Source organism: Apium graveolens, unplaced genomic scaffold (assembly GCF_009905375.1).
Source record: "Apium graveolens cultivar Ventura unplaced genomic scaffold, ASM990537v1 ctg4305, whole genome shotgun sequence".
NCBI classification, from domain to species: domain Eukaryota; kingdom Viridiplantae; phylum Streptophyta; class Magnoliopsida; order Apiales; family Apiaceae; genus Apium; species Apium graveolens.
The window spans coordinates 108,605-123,957 of record NW_027418483.1 but is presented as its reverse complement, the minus strand read 5'-3'; the positions used below and the strand labels follow the sequence as shown (position 1 = coordinate 123,957).

General features: G+C 36.0%; 2 protein-coding genes across 2 annotated transcripts; both read right to left on the bottom strand.

Annotated features, from left to right (window-relative positions):
• Nucleotides 1-2,090: 2,090 nt before the first annotated feature.
• On the bottom strand, nucleotides 2,091-7,715 carry LOC141701696 (3-phosphoshikimate 1-carboxyvinyltransferase 2). Its single transcript, XM_074505327.1, has 8 exons — nucleotides 7,157-7,715; nucleotides 6,069-6,313; nucleotides 5,312-5,465; nucleotides 4,115-4,329; nucleotides 3,927-4,044; nucleotides 3,331-3,541; nucleotides 2,702-2,763; nucleotides 2,091-2,614 (listed from the first exon to the last, which is right to left on the bottom strand). The coding sequence occupies exons 1-8, from the start codon at nucleotides 7,508-7,510 to the stop codon at nucleotides 2,396-2,398; spliced, it is 1,578 nt and encodes a 525-aa protein (XP_074361428.1). The 5' UTR covers nucleotides 7,511-7,715; the 3' UTR covers nucleotides 2,091-2,395.
• A 3,080-nt stretch (nucleotides 7,716-10,795) lies between these two features.
• LOC141701702 (transketolase, chloroplastic) lies at nucleotides 10,796-14,939 on the bottom strand. The gene is made up of 7 exons (XM_074505336.1): nucleotides 14,342-14,939; nucleotides 13,484-13,574; nucleotides 13,298-13,403; nucleotides 12,941-13,223; nucleotides 12,443-12,591; nucleotides 12,197-12,350; nucleotides 10,796-12,061 (listed from the first exon to the last, which is right to left on the bottom strand). Exons 1-7 carry the CDS (start codon nucleotides 14,804-14,806, stop codon nucleotides 11,102-11,104), a joined length of 2,208 nt encoding a protein of 735 aa, XP_074361437.1. The 5' UTR covers nucleotides 14,807-14,939; the 3' UTR covers nucleotides 10,796-11,101.
• Nucleotides 14,940-15,353: the final 414 nt, after the last annotated feature.

Below are 15,353 nucleotides of genomic sequence, written 5' to 3'. Positions count from 1 at the left end.
CGTATATTTTCAAATTTTATATTAAAAAAAATTGGTTTTTTAATCGGGCTTTTCAAAAAGCCCGGGTTTTTATCTGGGCCGAACCAGGTTTTTTCCGATCCGGACTTTTATCCGGGCTTTTTTAAATCCGGGCTTTTCGGGTTTCAGGGCGGGCCGGTTTTTCGAGAAAAAAGGAGGCCCATTTAAGGCATGCGGGCCGGGCCGGGCCGGGCCGAGCCGAACCGGACCGAATTTTTTTCCGGATCGGTCTTTTCGGACTTTTTTCTGGATCGGATCGGATTTCGGACTTCGTATTTGTTGAACATCTCTATCTTGTACTACTGCTGCTCTAGGATTTGGGGCATGAGTTTGAGAGATTTGTTGGAGATGGTGTGGATGAGAATTTGACCCAAACAATTAGGACTCCAAGTTTTTAAGCCTCATGAAATTGTGGAGAGATTAATGGGGATTCTCATATTTAACTTTGTTTTCACTAATTTCTTGATGGAATCAATACATAACTCTTCTACTCTAAGCAATACCTAGTAGTGCTCCAATGCAACATTAACAGCTACTTACAGGAGTCAAATTTAACAACAGCTCACCATGTTTCTACTTTTTTCTCTTGTTTCACATAATTTTTAACTTAAGCAATCATAATCATAAGATGACAGTTGCGTAATTTAATTTATATTTTATCTGCGTATATATACCCACGGCATACGTTACATGTTTTTAGTAGAAAAGTTACCAACTATATACATTACACGTAAATATCTGGTTTTTGGAGCCGATTTGTACGCAACATTTTCCTATTTAATCACGGGCGGATCTTGTAAGGAGCACCGGAGATATGTCTCTCCCTAAAATTAAAATTTACATTTTTTATCATTAATTTCTTTAAAATATATGAAAGTGCCCCATAAAATTCAAGATTATAAGAGTGTGTTTTCAAAATTGTTGTTTGGTTTTCTCCTAAAAATATAATTCTGAATTCTTTTAATAGTTGTACAACTTCTAATAACTTTACTTAAAAGCTCTATTATAAAAATCGGCCGATTTTTCAAAAATCGCCGATAAATCGGTTAAAAATATTTGTCCGATTTGATAAATCGCCGATAAATCATCCATTTTTTTAAAAATCATTCGATAAATTATAAATCAGTACTTCAACCGAATAATTCCGATTTCCGAAATCTGTAACACTATTAAAAGAGAATGGAACGTGCAAGTGTTTAGTCATTTGTGATATTCGGAACAAACACCTAATATGTATATGCTTATGCTCCTATGGCTTAGAGGAACTTGAGTGTCACTTTACATGATGATGCTAGAGTGGAGGTGGAAGTGAAACTTATTAATTACCCTAAATGAATTATTATTGAAAAGAAATAGTTTTTTTTTTCTTTTTTTACAAGCAAAATAAAGGGTTGTTACACCATAGATATCATTTTTAATAGAATTAAATGTGTCCACAACTAAAAATAAATAAAATTTTACCCTAAAAGATGAGTTAATTTCTTTCTATAAAATCATTTTTAAAAAGTGAGAAAAAACAGTTAATTTTTTTTTCTTTGTTTCTCCTTTCAAAAAAAAAATTCTGCTAACAACGCAAGGAATCAAGTAAGTTTCAATAAACCATTCATTCTTGGCCTTCAACCTTTTATTTTGCATCTTTATATCTAAAACACCTGTCCCATTCTAGCTGTTTTTAGAGTATTTTGTTTCAATAATAAAATAAATACATAAAACAAGATTCAAGAATAAATTTATATAGCCACCATGTGCCTGACTGGCACAGATTGTAAAGTAGTTGCATGTCCAGTTACTTCTCTCTTTATAGCTTGTCATGTTCCATGCTTTCTGAAATCTAACGCCACAGTACAAGTATGAATACATTAAACATAAAAAAACTTCACTACATCACTGCAATCTTGTGAGATTGCTCTTTCTTGTCTCTCTCATGTTCAACTTGTACTAACTATTTTAAGAGGGCTGGTCACAAGCAAACCATTGTTGCAGTATTTCCGCGGTATGGTATTCTGCAACAATCGTTTACCCCTTCTACTATTAAGGTATTCGGGATTTTGATATACCATAAACAGTAAGAATCAGTAAGTTTGAATCTGGTTAAAAGAATCATATAATCCATATCAGTTTTAAAAATCGACACATTTACAAATCACTCTTCGTGAACATTACATGATAAAAAGCAATACAGATTTCAAGTCGACTTTAACATACACTGTTTTTAAGATTTTATTGTCTGGTAAAATATATTTTGATAACACTACAAAAGAAATGAGATGACATGGATAGGTCATACATCGTGGTCTCCCAACAACATATGCTACAATTACCTTGAATCCTACTTCAGCCGTGCATTGTCTTCTTTGCTTGGTACGAATTAAATATTTTAATGCTTTGAAAACCTCTGGAGGACCTCGAAGTAGTCGGGGAAGGTTTTCCTAGTGCAGCCAGGATCCTTAATAGTGACAGGAACATCAGCACAGGCGGCAAGAGAGAATGCCATGGCCATCCTATGATCGTCATATGTATCTATGGAGGTCACATTTAATTTCTCGGGTGGAGTAATTACACAGTAATCTGGACCCTCTTCGACTGTTGCTCCTAGCTGAAATTTCGAAAGATATAAATATGAGGAAAACCGGAATGGTGTAAACCCAATGTTCATAAATTAGTGTACTGCATAAGATCCTACCTTTCTTAGTTCTGTGCAAATGGCAATCATTCGTTCAGTTTCCTTCACTCTCCAGCTAGCAACTGAAAGCAGATAACAGAAATAGTCAGCTTTATTTAGAGATAATTTTCTTAAGCAGTGAAGATAAAAGAGAAACAAGGCCTTTCCTTTCTTCACTACAGGTAAGAAAAAAGAATTAGTTTTCTAATTTCCACATAAAATGCCAAAACAGGAAAACTTATGTTTATTTTAGAAAATTACCCCAATTAAGTTCCAGATAAAATATGCATACAACACTTAGTTTCATTTTACTTTTTGAGACGTGCCTGCGAAACCAACCTATTAGTTCTACAATGGGGCAGAGCTCCGAATCAGGCAGATAGAAGACACACAAATAACATATTTGTATCCGCACCAAACAAAAAAGACCAAAATCATACAAGTTCAGTTTTTCACTTAGAATACTGCTGAAAACTAGCATGTCACGTTTCATGACAAAGTAGTCAAAGATCCCTTGCCACAGTACATAGTATCGCTCCTCTAGTACAACCAACAATCCTAATTTTGTGAAACATGCCCATAATCAGTTACCCGTAGCATCATAAAGTTTTTGGCACCTTCACCTTGCATACATAAAAATTAAAACATACCATCTCTTATCGTTGTTGGACCATCGGCAAAAAGTGCAACCACAGCAAGGGTCATAGCAACATCTGGCATTTTGTTCATGTTGACATCAACTGCGCGCAAATGTTTCTTTCCAAAAGAATTGCGAGGTGGGCCTTTAACTGTGACACTATTCTCAGTCCATGTTACTTCAGCACCCATTTGACCAAGAACTTCGGCAAATTTCACATCACCCTTAAAAAAGAAATAGATGGAAAAGATAGTGAGCCAGTATTATACAAGGAATCATGACATGACAAACAATATAGGATTAGGAAGTCATTGTCATATATTGACAAACACAACAAGATAGTCATATATTGACAAACACTGACACAACAAGATCTTTTGCTGCTGTAATTACAAGGTAGTTGAGAACCAATGGCAATTTAGATTTTCAATGAAAGAACACTTGGATTTTTTATTTTGAATAAATAATAACTAAATACACCCACAATATATAAACGAGATTGAATGAGCATTATTTACAAAACATTACAAGTATAAACCATGGAAGTAACCAAGGCTAATGCCAGGTGCAGATCAGTGATCTGAAGTCGTTTTTTGATGTGTAAAATACCTGTAAGCTGCTTGTTCCACATCCTTCAACAGTTATGGTTCCACCAGTCACTGCTGCTCCAGCTAAAAAGTAACTGGCACTTGAAGCATCGCCTTCTACATAAGCACTACCAGGGGACCTGATTTGTTTTCAATTCATTAGATTCCAATGCTACCACGCTTCACAAACCAATGTTAGGAGAAACTTACTTGTACTTTTGACCTCCTTTAATGAAAAACCTGTCCCAGTTACCAGTATGCTCTACAGTAACACCAAATCGCTCCATCAACTTTAGGGTCATCTCAACATATGGTACAGAAATCAGTTTATCTATTATTTCAATCTCGATGTCCCCGACAGCCAAGGGAGCTGCCATGAGCAAAGCAGTCAGGTACTGACTACTAACTGATCCAGAAAGCTTGACCTGTCCATAGAAAAGAGGAGGGTCGGATAATGATCTGTTCAAATATGAAAAAACATATGAAAGTAGTATGACTGAATAACATCTAAACCAATATAGCATCGTATAATGTCAGAACACCTCAAAAAACGTTGTACAATAATTAAAGACCTGTCTTCCAGAATCATATCTATCCATTGTGACGACCGGTTTTATCTAATATAGGAACTACGAAGATACATGGGAAGAAAAACTGATTGCATAGCCAAAAATAGACTGAGTTAGTAAGACATCAAATGCTGTACCCAAGGTTGTTATGGCGCCGCGGCGAGTTGCGGCGCCTGAGTACCTTCACAACAATACGGCACCGTGGCATCTGTTGCGACGTCCTTATGACGCCAAAAACAATCATAATGTATGTAAAATTATAAATACATTGCTCTGAATACTAAGTTACTAACTAATGATAACACTAATAATATTAATAAAAAAAACATTACTTATAGATTATAATACCAATTACCAAGGTCAGTGCAGTAACAAAATAAGTAATACTCAAAAGTTGAAACATAAAATTTTCAAGTTCTCATTAGGCAGGGGTGCAGGTGCAGTGCAATGGCAGTAGCTAGGTAGTAGGCAGTAGCAGGCCATAGGTTCAATTTGGATTTGGAAGTGGGTAGCACATTTAGAGGAAATCATCAAGCACCATATCCTCTCTAATGCCACATCCACCTCCCTTATGGCTACTAATTTTGTGCCTGCAACATAATAATTTTGTGACATGTGTGGTGTCCTGAATAGTTCATGGCACTCTGTGACGCCCGAGGTGGATGTTCGCAAGGCGATATCGACGTTTTAAGCCTTTTTCATGCCATAACGCCACATGAAAGCCTTAACAACCATGGCTGCACCACAACAACTCTAGAACATAAACTAGACAGCCAAATGAACGACAAAGATTAAGACCATATCTGTTCAAAGGACAGTATAGCCGTCAGACATTTACCTTTCCACCAGGAAGGCCTCCCTTTCCGGCTACTCGGACTGGGGGACAGTTTGTTCCAAGAAAACAATCAACATCTGCACCAAGCTGCTTAAGACCTGTAACCAAATCACCAATTGGCCTCTCTCTCATCCGGGGCACCCCGTCTAGTACGTAACTGAAATTCCATTACAACTGTCAGTGAATAGTCAGCATAATATACAACCATCAAAAGATCAAAACCGAACTCGGAACTATTAAAGAATTCTTTATAGTGACATGACATAATTTGGGGTATGTGAAAAAATAAAATCCTCGCCAGATGACAGACTCTTGAGTGAGAATTATAATCCTCGCCGGATGATAATTCTTGAGCCATGTTTAGTTGCAACATACATGATAAGTACTGAAAAGCTAAATAGTATGGTCGTAAAACATCTCTAAGTCAATTTTAAAATTATCTTTGTTGGCATTCCTGAAGTCCTGAGCACCTTCTCTGACAAACCACGTAAGATAGGACAGTGAGGTATTCAATGATTCCACATTTAGGACCAATTCATATGATTAGTATGCCAATATCTACCAAGAAACCAAGTCATTTCAAGTTTTGAAATAGACAAAGAAACTTTCCAGGTTTTGTCAAGGAAACATAAGTGCAAGCAGAATGCCAATGCTATGTTGCTCGGACTAGGGTACTAAAGACACGACAGGAGAACAGCCTCAATATACTTGATGGCATGACTACAACAATTATGTTTGTGAATGTAAATTACATATGTACCTAGAATTTCCTCCAGCTACAGTGACAGCAGCAGTTAATGGACGCATTGCTGTTCCTGCATTTCCTAGGAAAAGTTGAATTTCATCTTTAGATTCCTTCCCTGCTGGAAAGAGACCAGATGAACCTTCAATAATTGCTCTTTTACTTGCACTATCCTCTTCCACCCGTAGGCCAAGCGTTCTCAAAGCACCAAGCATATAATGGACGTCATCACTGTTTAATAAATTGTCTACGGCAGTGGTTCCCTACAAAAGTTGCAAAATCATTATGGGTATGTCATTGATTTCATAAAAAAGAGAAAAATATCGAAAAAGAAAAAATGAAAAAAATGATTACACAATTTATGCCCAGAATTAGAAAATTTATGAAGAGAGTGGCCTACTGAAAAAATGGTGATGCTTCACGATCTTTGATGTTATACAACGAAAAGTCTCGTTTCTAAGGCTTGAAAAAGGTTGGTACACATGCGTGTAGTATTTTACAATATAGAATCAATGCTTTGCTATATATCGAATAAACTATGATAAACAAAAAAATACGGTATGAAACATTTCTATTAACTACTCAAACATTTGAATTCTGTAGAAAATAAGGCTGCTTATTAAAGGTTCACAAAGAATTTAATCCTTTCCCAGAACAATCCAATAGCAAGTTTGGTAAATGTGTGTTCAGTTAAGTTCAAGATGCCTATCAGTTCAATGTAATGTGACTTAAGAACAAAGCAGAGAGAAAATGCATAACTGGAACTTCAATCTCCTCCCTCCTCAGGGCCAAAACTTTGTATGTTACTAGTGTGCCCGAGAAATTAACATCCATAAATATATACTATTCTCAGAATCTAGCACCATGAACCATCCAACTTCAACTAGCATTACAATCGCAGCCCATAAGCCAAAATACTATTCCTGCCTATTTATCCTTACAAATTTCGAGACTAGCATAACAAAATCATCTTTATAACCTTAACAAACATCACCCTTGTACATTCTATATATCACAACATTGCAATCAATATACAACTAACATTTACCCGATACACACACTCTCAATCATATACTCTACAACACAATCAAAGAACCAAAATGTACCTCAGAAAGAGCAGCAAGAAGCAAAATCCTATTCGAAAGCGACTTCGACCCCGGCAACTTAACAGTCCCAGAAACCTCCTTAATAGGCTGCAATACAATCTCAGGCACAACTGATACCTTCTCAGTAGCAATACCACCTAAAGCTTCAATCTTTACTCCATTCCTACCCTTAAAATCACCAACCAATGCCCCAAAACCAACCCTTTTACAATTCAATCCCCAAGATTTATCAAAACCATTAACATTTGAGCCAAAAGATACAATCTTTTGAAATCTTGGGCACATGGGTTTACTCAAATTAGCACAAAAATGAGGGGTTTGAACCCCTTTGGCCATATTGCTAACCTGCGCCATTTTGGGTTGTGATTTGTTTTGAGAAAATGGAGAAAAATGGGTTTCTGGGTTTTGTTCTTGGGACTGTTTGGTATAATTTTTGTAGCAAACTATTGAGAAATGAAAAGATTGTATTGAAGAAGTTGAAATTTGGGTTGTTGGGTTGGTGTGCGCAGATTAGCAGAATGCTGGCAATCTTGGACTGTCACTTCCCTCACCTACCCCAAATTTCCCAAATTTTATACATAAATTTTTTATATATTACTCCATCTATCCCTTTCCTATTTGTTAACACTTTAATTGTTTATATTTCAAAATTTAAATTTTTATAATTTTTAAATAACTACATCCACAACTTCTCTTCATTATACTCATTTTATACATATAATATTAATCAGTCCCACTACTTTATTCATTTTTTTAATTTGGCAGGGACGGTGGGAATATATGGCTATAAAATTAAAAATTAGGACTTTCTTTTACATCAAAAAGTTTTTTTTTTAGTTTATAAATGCGATATTATTATGCGTTTGTTCAATTTTTATTATAAATATAAATGACGTATGTTCTTTTTTTATTAAATTATTCAAAAAAATAAAAAATAGTTAGAATTATTAACAAAGAATTGTTAAATAAAATAAAAATATTCATTATCACACCGGGTAAAATGAGCAAAAATCCTAATTTAAATATATGTTTCATATTATATATTTACTAGTTTTGCAATAAACCTATAAATTTGATAAACAAAAATTGTAAATGGTATAGTAGGATCACGTTTACATAAAATATGCATGTTGCATTTAAATAATTAGACTTATTAATTATTAACAAAGAGAAACCGCGTTTAATTAAAATCTAAAAAATGCAAAAGAAAATTTCTAAGAAAATGGCATATGTCATATGTCCAATGTTATAAAAATCTAATCGGAACGGTAAAATTATTGATTTATAATTAATCAAAAAATAGGTATTAGTCGAAAAATAGGTATTATTTAATTTTATTATATTTAAATAATATAATATTTTTATTTTATTAATAATATATATTTATCACATTTATAATTATTAATATTTATTTAAAATTATATTTTATATTTAATAATTCTCACAACATATCTTTAATAAAAGTATACAAGGATTAATAAAATTTAAAAAATTCTATCGTTCCCGTACTTTGTAGAAAATTAATAAGGATTAGGATTATGCAATAGGTATCTTTTAACTTTTAAGGATATTTAAATTAGTAAAGTTGATTGGGAGTTTAAAAGTCGTTTTATTTGTCCATTACTCTGGGCGTGTTTGGCAAATCTTATAAGTCAAGTTATTGAATTATAAGCAAATTATTGACTTATAAGCACGGAAATACAAGTGTAATACAAGTGTCTGTCGACCCAACTTACTTCTATTTGTCGACAATATTTTCCGTTTCGTCCAAGCAGGATCTGAAGTATCCGCCTTATTGGGTAGAATGTCTTCCGCTGCAGGTTATCAACCTACCCTTAGTACCGAAATGGGTACGTTATTTCGCCATATCCTCTTTTTGTTTTAAGATTAGAATCTCATTTTTATTGAGATGTCGTTCTCTTTTTTATTTCATTTTTACTGGAACAGTTGAATTCATTAAATACTGATTCTCTTCTTGGGTCGATACCCGAGAGGGGACGGACTGTAAATTCGTTGGCAATATGTCTACGCCGGTTCAAATCCAGCTCACCCAACTTATAAGTTCAGTTGAACTGATAAGCTGAATGTTGGTAACAACGTACTTTTTCTCAACTTATTTTTTATTTTTGATTTTTTTATTAATTTTAATTTTAAAAAATAATTTTTTAAATGTTAATCTAACTTAAAGTATAAAAATTAGGATAATTACATTTAAAAATTATATATTTTAGTTCATTTAAATAAAAAAATTCTGACTTATAAATTAAATTATCCAAATATTTAAATAACTTATAAACATTTATCAACTTATCACTTATTAACCATTTATTCGATTTAAGTCATTACTTATTTTAAAATTTCCAAAACAAGCACTCCCTTTATAGACTTTTCATCAACAGGGGTTATGAATTTTGATTGATTGGGCCCTGTGGAGTAGGTGCGTTTAACAACGCTTGCCTACCTACCAAGAAGTCCACTAATTTTACTAAAGGGTTGTTGGGCTTTATCATATGCACTCATTTTCATCACCTTTGCTTTCCTTCACCAACCTTGTTGCTTTTCTTACTGCTAGAACCTTTTTTTTTAAGAATCTTTAATCTGTTGATTTTATGAAATTTTAATTTTATGGTTTGACCACACATCATGGATTTTTCTAGGGTACCAAACTAAAATTTTCGACCAAACATCCATCGTCTAATGAATACCATTCCCTCGATGATAAGTAGTTGAGGTTCGAGTCTCAGTAGAGACACGTGTGCGTGAGTATTTAAATTTCCGTAGTTAAATATAACCGAAAAAGAAAGTAAGATTTACCTTACCAGGGCATAGTAACACCCTATATCAGTTAACTGTACCAAGTCCAAACACCATATAAATGGATCTTACAATGTGTATGAGAGTATAGATCATTAGCAGAATGAACTAGGAAGTAATAACTACTTAGATTATTTTGTCCCCCAGAGAGTGCAAATAGCTCAAAGTATCTTTTCAGCACCAGAATGGGACACAAAAGAAAATCAAGAAAGTAAAAGAATATGCTAAAATTTCTAGCATAATTCTGTTATAGGGCCATCCCTCTCATTATACAGGCCATACCAAACTTTCAACTTCAAGAACAGAAACAAACTGATATTTTCAGGAACAATAATCCAAACCTCATGGCTCCATTCCTTTCACTTTCAGTTGGTTGTATGTGACAACACTGGAGAAAAAGCTTTGAAGGCACATAAACAACCACCACATAATAATCTATGGATCAATGTACCATGAGAAGAGTGGATAACCTTACCCTTTCCAAATGGCTCCAACTCATCAGCTCATCTAAGTTATCAGGATTGTTAAAATCCAGATTTTTGCATGATCCTGATCAGTCTTCACCCCTACACTCTTTAAACACTAAATTTCAAGAAATACAAAACTTTGAAGAATAGATATTTTGATACAGGCTAGAAGTTATCATGAAGAGAACAAAGTGGTTCAAGATAATCTGAATAGAGAAGAAAAAGATATTTGTATGCAGATTTTGTGCAACTCTGCCATGAACAAATTAGACCAACATAGTATTAATCCTCAGCTCTGAACTTGCCATGAACAAAGATATTTGTTATCATTGAGTTATACCGAAAATGGAACATTGAGTGCACTAACAATCCAATACATAATATTACAAAAGTCAACAGATGTTTAAGTATTAATACAAATTCACATACATTCAAGAAATCTAATCTCAATTCATCTCTGATTCAAGTTGACAGTCTCAGATGCTGCACTGAAGATAAAAGCAGCAAAGAAAATTTTATCTTCATTATTGCGGGAAATCTTATGAGTACTTGAATAGAGTTTAGTCTATTAACAATCATATGGTTTTAGTTTTCCAACCAAGAATCCAAACAGGAATAGTTTCTGGAAAACTAACAATCCCCCTGGAATTCAGCAGATGAATACCTAGCAAAGTTCCTTGGCTGCAGCAACAACTGCCTCAACTGTAATGCCATATTCCTTGTATATTTTTCCAGCTGGAGCACTTGCTCCAAACCCGTCAATCCCGATGGCCTTTCCTGCACTTCCAACTATCTTTGCCCACCCAAATGTTGATGCAGCTTCAATGCTCACCCTTGCGGTTACAGCTGCCGGTAGAACACTTTCCTTGTATTCGGCGGACTGTTCATCGAATAACTCCCAAGAAACAAAGGAGACAGCTCTAACTGCTTTCCCTTCCTTTCTGAGTTCATCAGCAGCTTTGGCCACAATCTCCAATTCAGAACCAGTTCCAATCAAGATCACATCAGGTTTGTTTCCGGCTGAATTGTCTGATATTGTATATCCTCCTTTCTCTACTCCTTCAATGGAAGTTCCAGGAAGATTTGGCAGCTTTTGCCTAGAAAGGGCAAGGATTGATGGTCTCTTCCGGTTGATGACAGCAACCTTGTATGCTCCAGCTGTTTCATTTCCATCAGCTGGTCGAAACATCAACATGTTGGGCATTGCCCTAAAACTAGCCAAATGCTCAATAGGCTGATGTGTTGGTCCATCTTCTCCCAGTCCAATTGAGTCGTGGGTCATGACATATATAACTCCAGCTTCACTCAAGGCAGAGATTCTCATAGCCCCTCTCATGTAATCAGTGAACACAAAGAAAGTTGCACAATATGGAACGAAACCAGGACTGTGAAGAGCAATGCCATTGCAGATAGCTCCCATACCATGCTCACGAACACCAAACCTGACGTTACGTTCTTCTGGAGTACCCTTTTGGAAGTCCCCAAACATTTTTAGTAGCGTCATGTTGGAGGAAGCAAGATCAGCACTACCACCAATTAGGCCGGGAACTGCTGGTGCAAGGGCATTTAGACATGCTTGAGAGAGATTTCTGGTGGCATCAGCAGGGATCTCAGGAGTGTATGTCTGTCAAAGTAGTCACACTGTTAGCACAAACTGTATAAAAGGCAATCATACTATGTCGCGATGCCAGGACACAATTTGACATGCACATGATCATATATACACAGCAACAAAAACATGTCCAAATAAATTACTCACTGGCAAAGACTTTTCCCAACCAGCAGGTTGTACACCGGTGATGATAGACTTCAATTCGGCAGCATCCTCAGCATACTTCTTTTCATACTCGGCAAACTTAGCATTCCACTCAGCTTCTAGCGAAGCACCTTCAGGGGTATGGCGGCTCCAATGTCTGCAGTAAACAAAACAAAATGTAATCAGATACACTTTACATGCAACAATCAGTTCATAAATCATCCATGACGAAAAACAAATATTTCATACGCTTTGACATCCTCTGGTACATGGAATGGCTCATATGGCCATCCAAGGTTCTTTCTTGTGGCATCAACTTCTGAGGCTCCCAGGGCAGCTCCATGGACACTGTATGAGTTTGCTTTGTTAGGTGATCCAAAACCGATTGTTGTAGTCACCTGCAAGATGTGATGTATCAGTATATGCATGATCTCTTAAGAGTGAACAAATATTTAAGACACCATTCACTGATTGTAAACATAGGGAAAAATCCTTTGATTGCGGTTAATGATTCTCAGTCCGGAAACAACACTATGCACTTCCACACAATTGACTACTCAGACTTCTTTAAAAACAAGTGACAACCAAATAAACGTCCCTCACTTTTGGCCTAAAAAACATATAATATATCATTAACAAAATATGCAAGTAAGGTTTTAAACTTAATAGTAAACTCTGCTCCAGGTGTCCAAAACAAGAATGAAATACGTTTAAGCAATAATTCTCTGTCTTGAGTCATCCTCTGACCTTAATTAAAGTAGGCTTGTCAGTAACAGCCTTTGCCTCCTTTATGGCAGCACGAATTTCATCGTAGCCTGTATTACCATTTTTCACCCAGATAATGTGCCATCCAAGACCCTCAAAACGGGTGTCTACGCTTTCAGTGAATGCAATCTCTGTGTCTCCATCAATTGAGATATGGTTGTCATCATAGAAAGCAATCAGTTTTCCTAGTCCCCAATGTCCAGCAAGGGAGCACGCTTCATTAGAAATACCCTCCATTTGACATCCATCACCAACTATACAATACCTGAAATATCTAATATAAGGATCTATCGTATACATGTTAAGCAACAAACAAGCAAAATAATTTCAAAAACTTACGTGTAGTGGTCAACAATCTCACTATCTGGCTTGTTAAAACGAGCAGCCAAGTGCTTCTCCGCAAGGGCAAGACCTACAGCATTGGCAATACCCTGACCAAGAGGACCTGCATATAGTTACATGAAGTGTTAAAAATCAAAACTTCACTATTGTTAACTACAGTATGGCATTTCAAACTTCATTTACCAGTTGTTACTTCAACACCAGGGGTCTCAAAGTTTTCAGGGTGTCCCGGGGTTTTGCTTCCCCACTGACGGAACTGCTTCAAATCTTCTTCCTAAAACATGATTAAGGCCCCAATTAAGCAAATATCTTTCACTCAAAAACAATTTCTATTGCTACAACTCTTTATATATTCAACTAACTGCTATCACATCTTTTATAGTAAAGTCTAGTAACAATCCACAAACTTGTTTAAATCAACACAACCTAACTCAAATTCACAGCGACAGACTCGAGTCACCAGAATAGTCATTTATCAGACTTTCATTCTTTTAATCTTATTATTCATTTCTATCAGATTTCAGAACTAATACAGAATATACACTTTTTCTACAATCCGCGATCCAAATCCAATCATCAGTTAGTCACCAGTAAGCAACCAACAGCCTAAATCTCAATCTCTACAATGATCCAAGCTGCAACTTCAATTTCAAGAAAATACACAATCCATTAATCAACATCATAAAGTTGTTATTTTTAACAGTCAAGATTGCAACTTCATTCTTTTTAACAGTCCAGATTGCAACTTTATTCTTTTTGACATTCAAGATTGCAACTTTAATATTTTTAACATGTTAAGATTGCAACTTTACCAAACAAAAAAGCCAGATCCAAGCACACATACATACATTTTTATAGAGAGAGGGGGGGAGAGATAGGAGAGAGGGAGAGAGAGAGAGATGACAGAGAGAGATAGTGGGGGAGAGAGATAGGAGAGAGAGAGAGAGATAGGGGGAGAGGGATAGGGGGAGGGAGAGGGAGAGGGAGAGATAGAGGGAGGGGGAGGGGAGAGAGAGAGAGAGAGAGAGAGAGGAGACTAACCAAAACACTGTCATAACCAGCAAGATGAAGAAGAGCATACTGCAGCATACACCCATGACCAGCAGACAAAACAAACCTATCCCTATTAAACCAATAAGGATTCTTAGGATTATACCTCATCACTTCATCATACAAAATATGACCCATTGGAGCACAACCCATGGGTAAACCCGGATGACCCGAATTAGCCTTTTCAACTGCATCAATTGCCAAGAATCTTATCGTATTCACACTTTTCTCCACCAACTCTATCTCTGTCTTCTCCAAAGTCTCCACCGCAGCTGCCCTCACAACCGCCGGCCGGAAATTCCTCCGGCGAGGCGCCGATTTCAGCGAGAAAATCGGGAGAGATGAGAGAGATGAAGATGGGTTTTGTTGCTGAGGTGAAGAGCAACTTGGGTTGTGGCGAGGAATCGAGCGAGATAGAATCGCTTGGGAGAGAGTCAGTGACGAAGAAGCTGCCATTGTAAAAGCTCAAAATTCTCTCCCAGAAATACAGAGAGAGAGAGAGAGAGAGAGAGAGTGGGAGAGAGATTGGTTTAAAATGGGTTTTGAGTGGTGGTTATGTGTGTGTATATAATTGAGAATATATATTGATGGATAGTAGTGCGATGGTATCAAGAAAATGAAGATAGGGAGAGAGATGGGGTGTGGATGGGAGAGAGGTAGAGGAGAGAGAGTTAATGAGAGCTGTTGGATGATGAGAGATGGATTAATCTCGGCCGTTGATTATGGGTAGGAAATGTATGCTTTTCAATTTGTCTTTGAATTTTTTCATTCTTTTTCTGCATTAAATAATTTTTTTAACTAAATTTCGTGTGTGAATTTTTGTGAGTAAATGAAGGCTGTTGGATTATGGGAGTCTGGAGATACGAGATAGCTTCCAATTATTAGTTTTTTATAATTAATCAAAATCATACACGCACATACGGATCGAACTTGTGAACTCGAGTATAACACTCTATTGACATAATAGCTTGTTTTTGTAGGATCGAACTCGTGACCTCGAGGA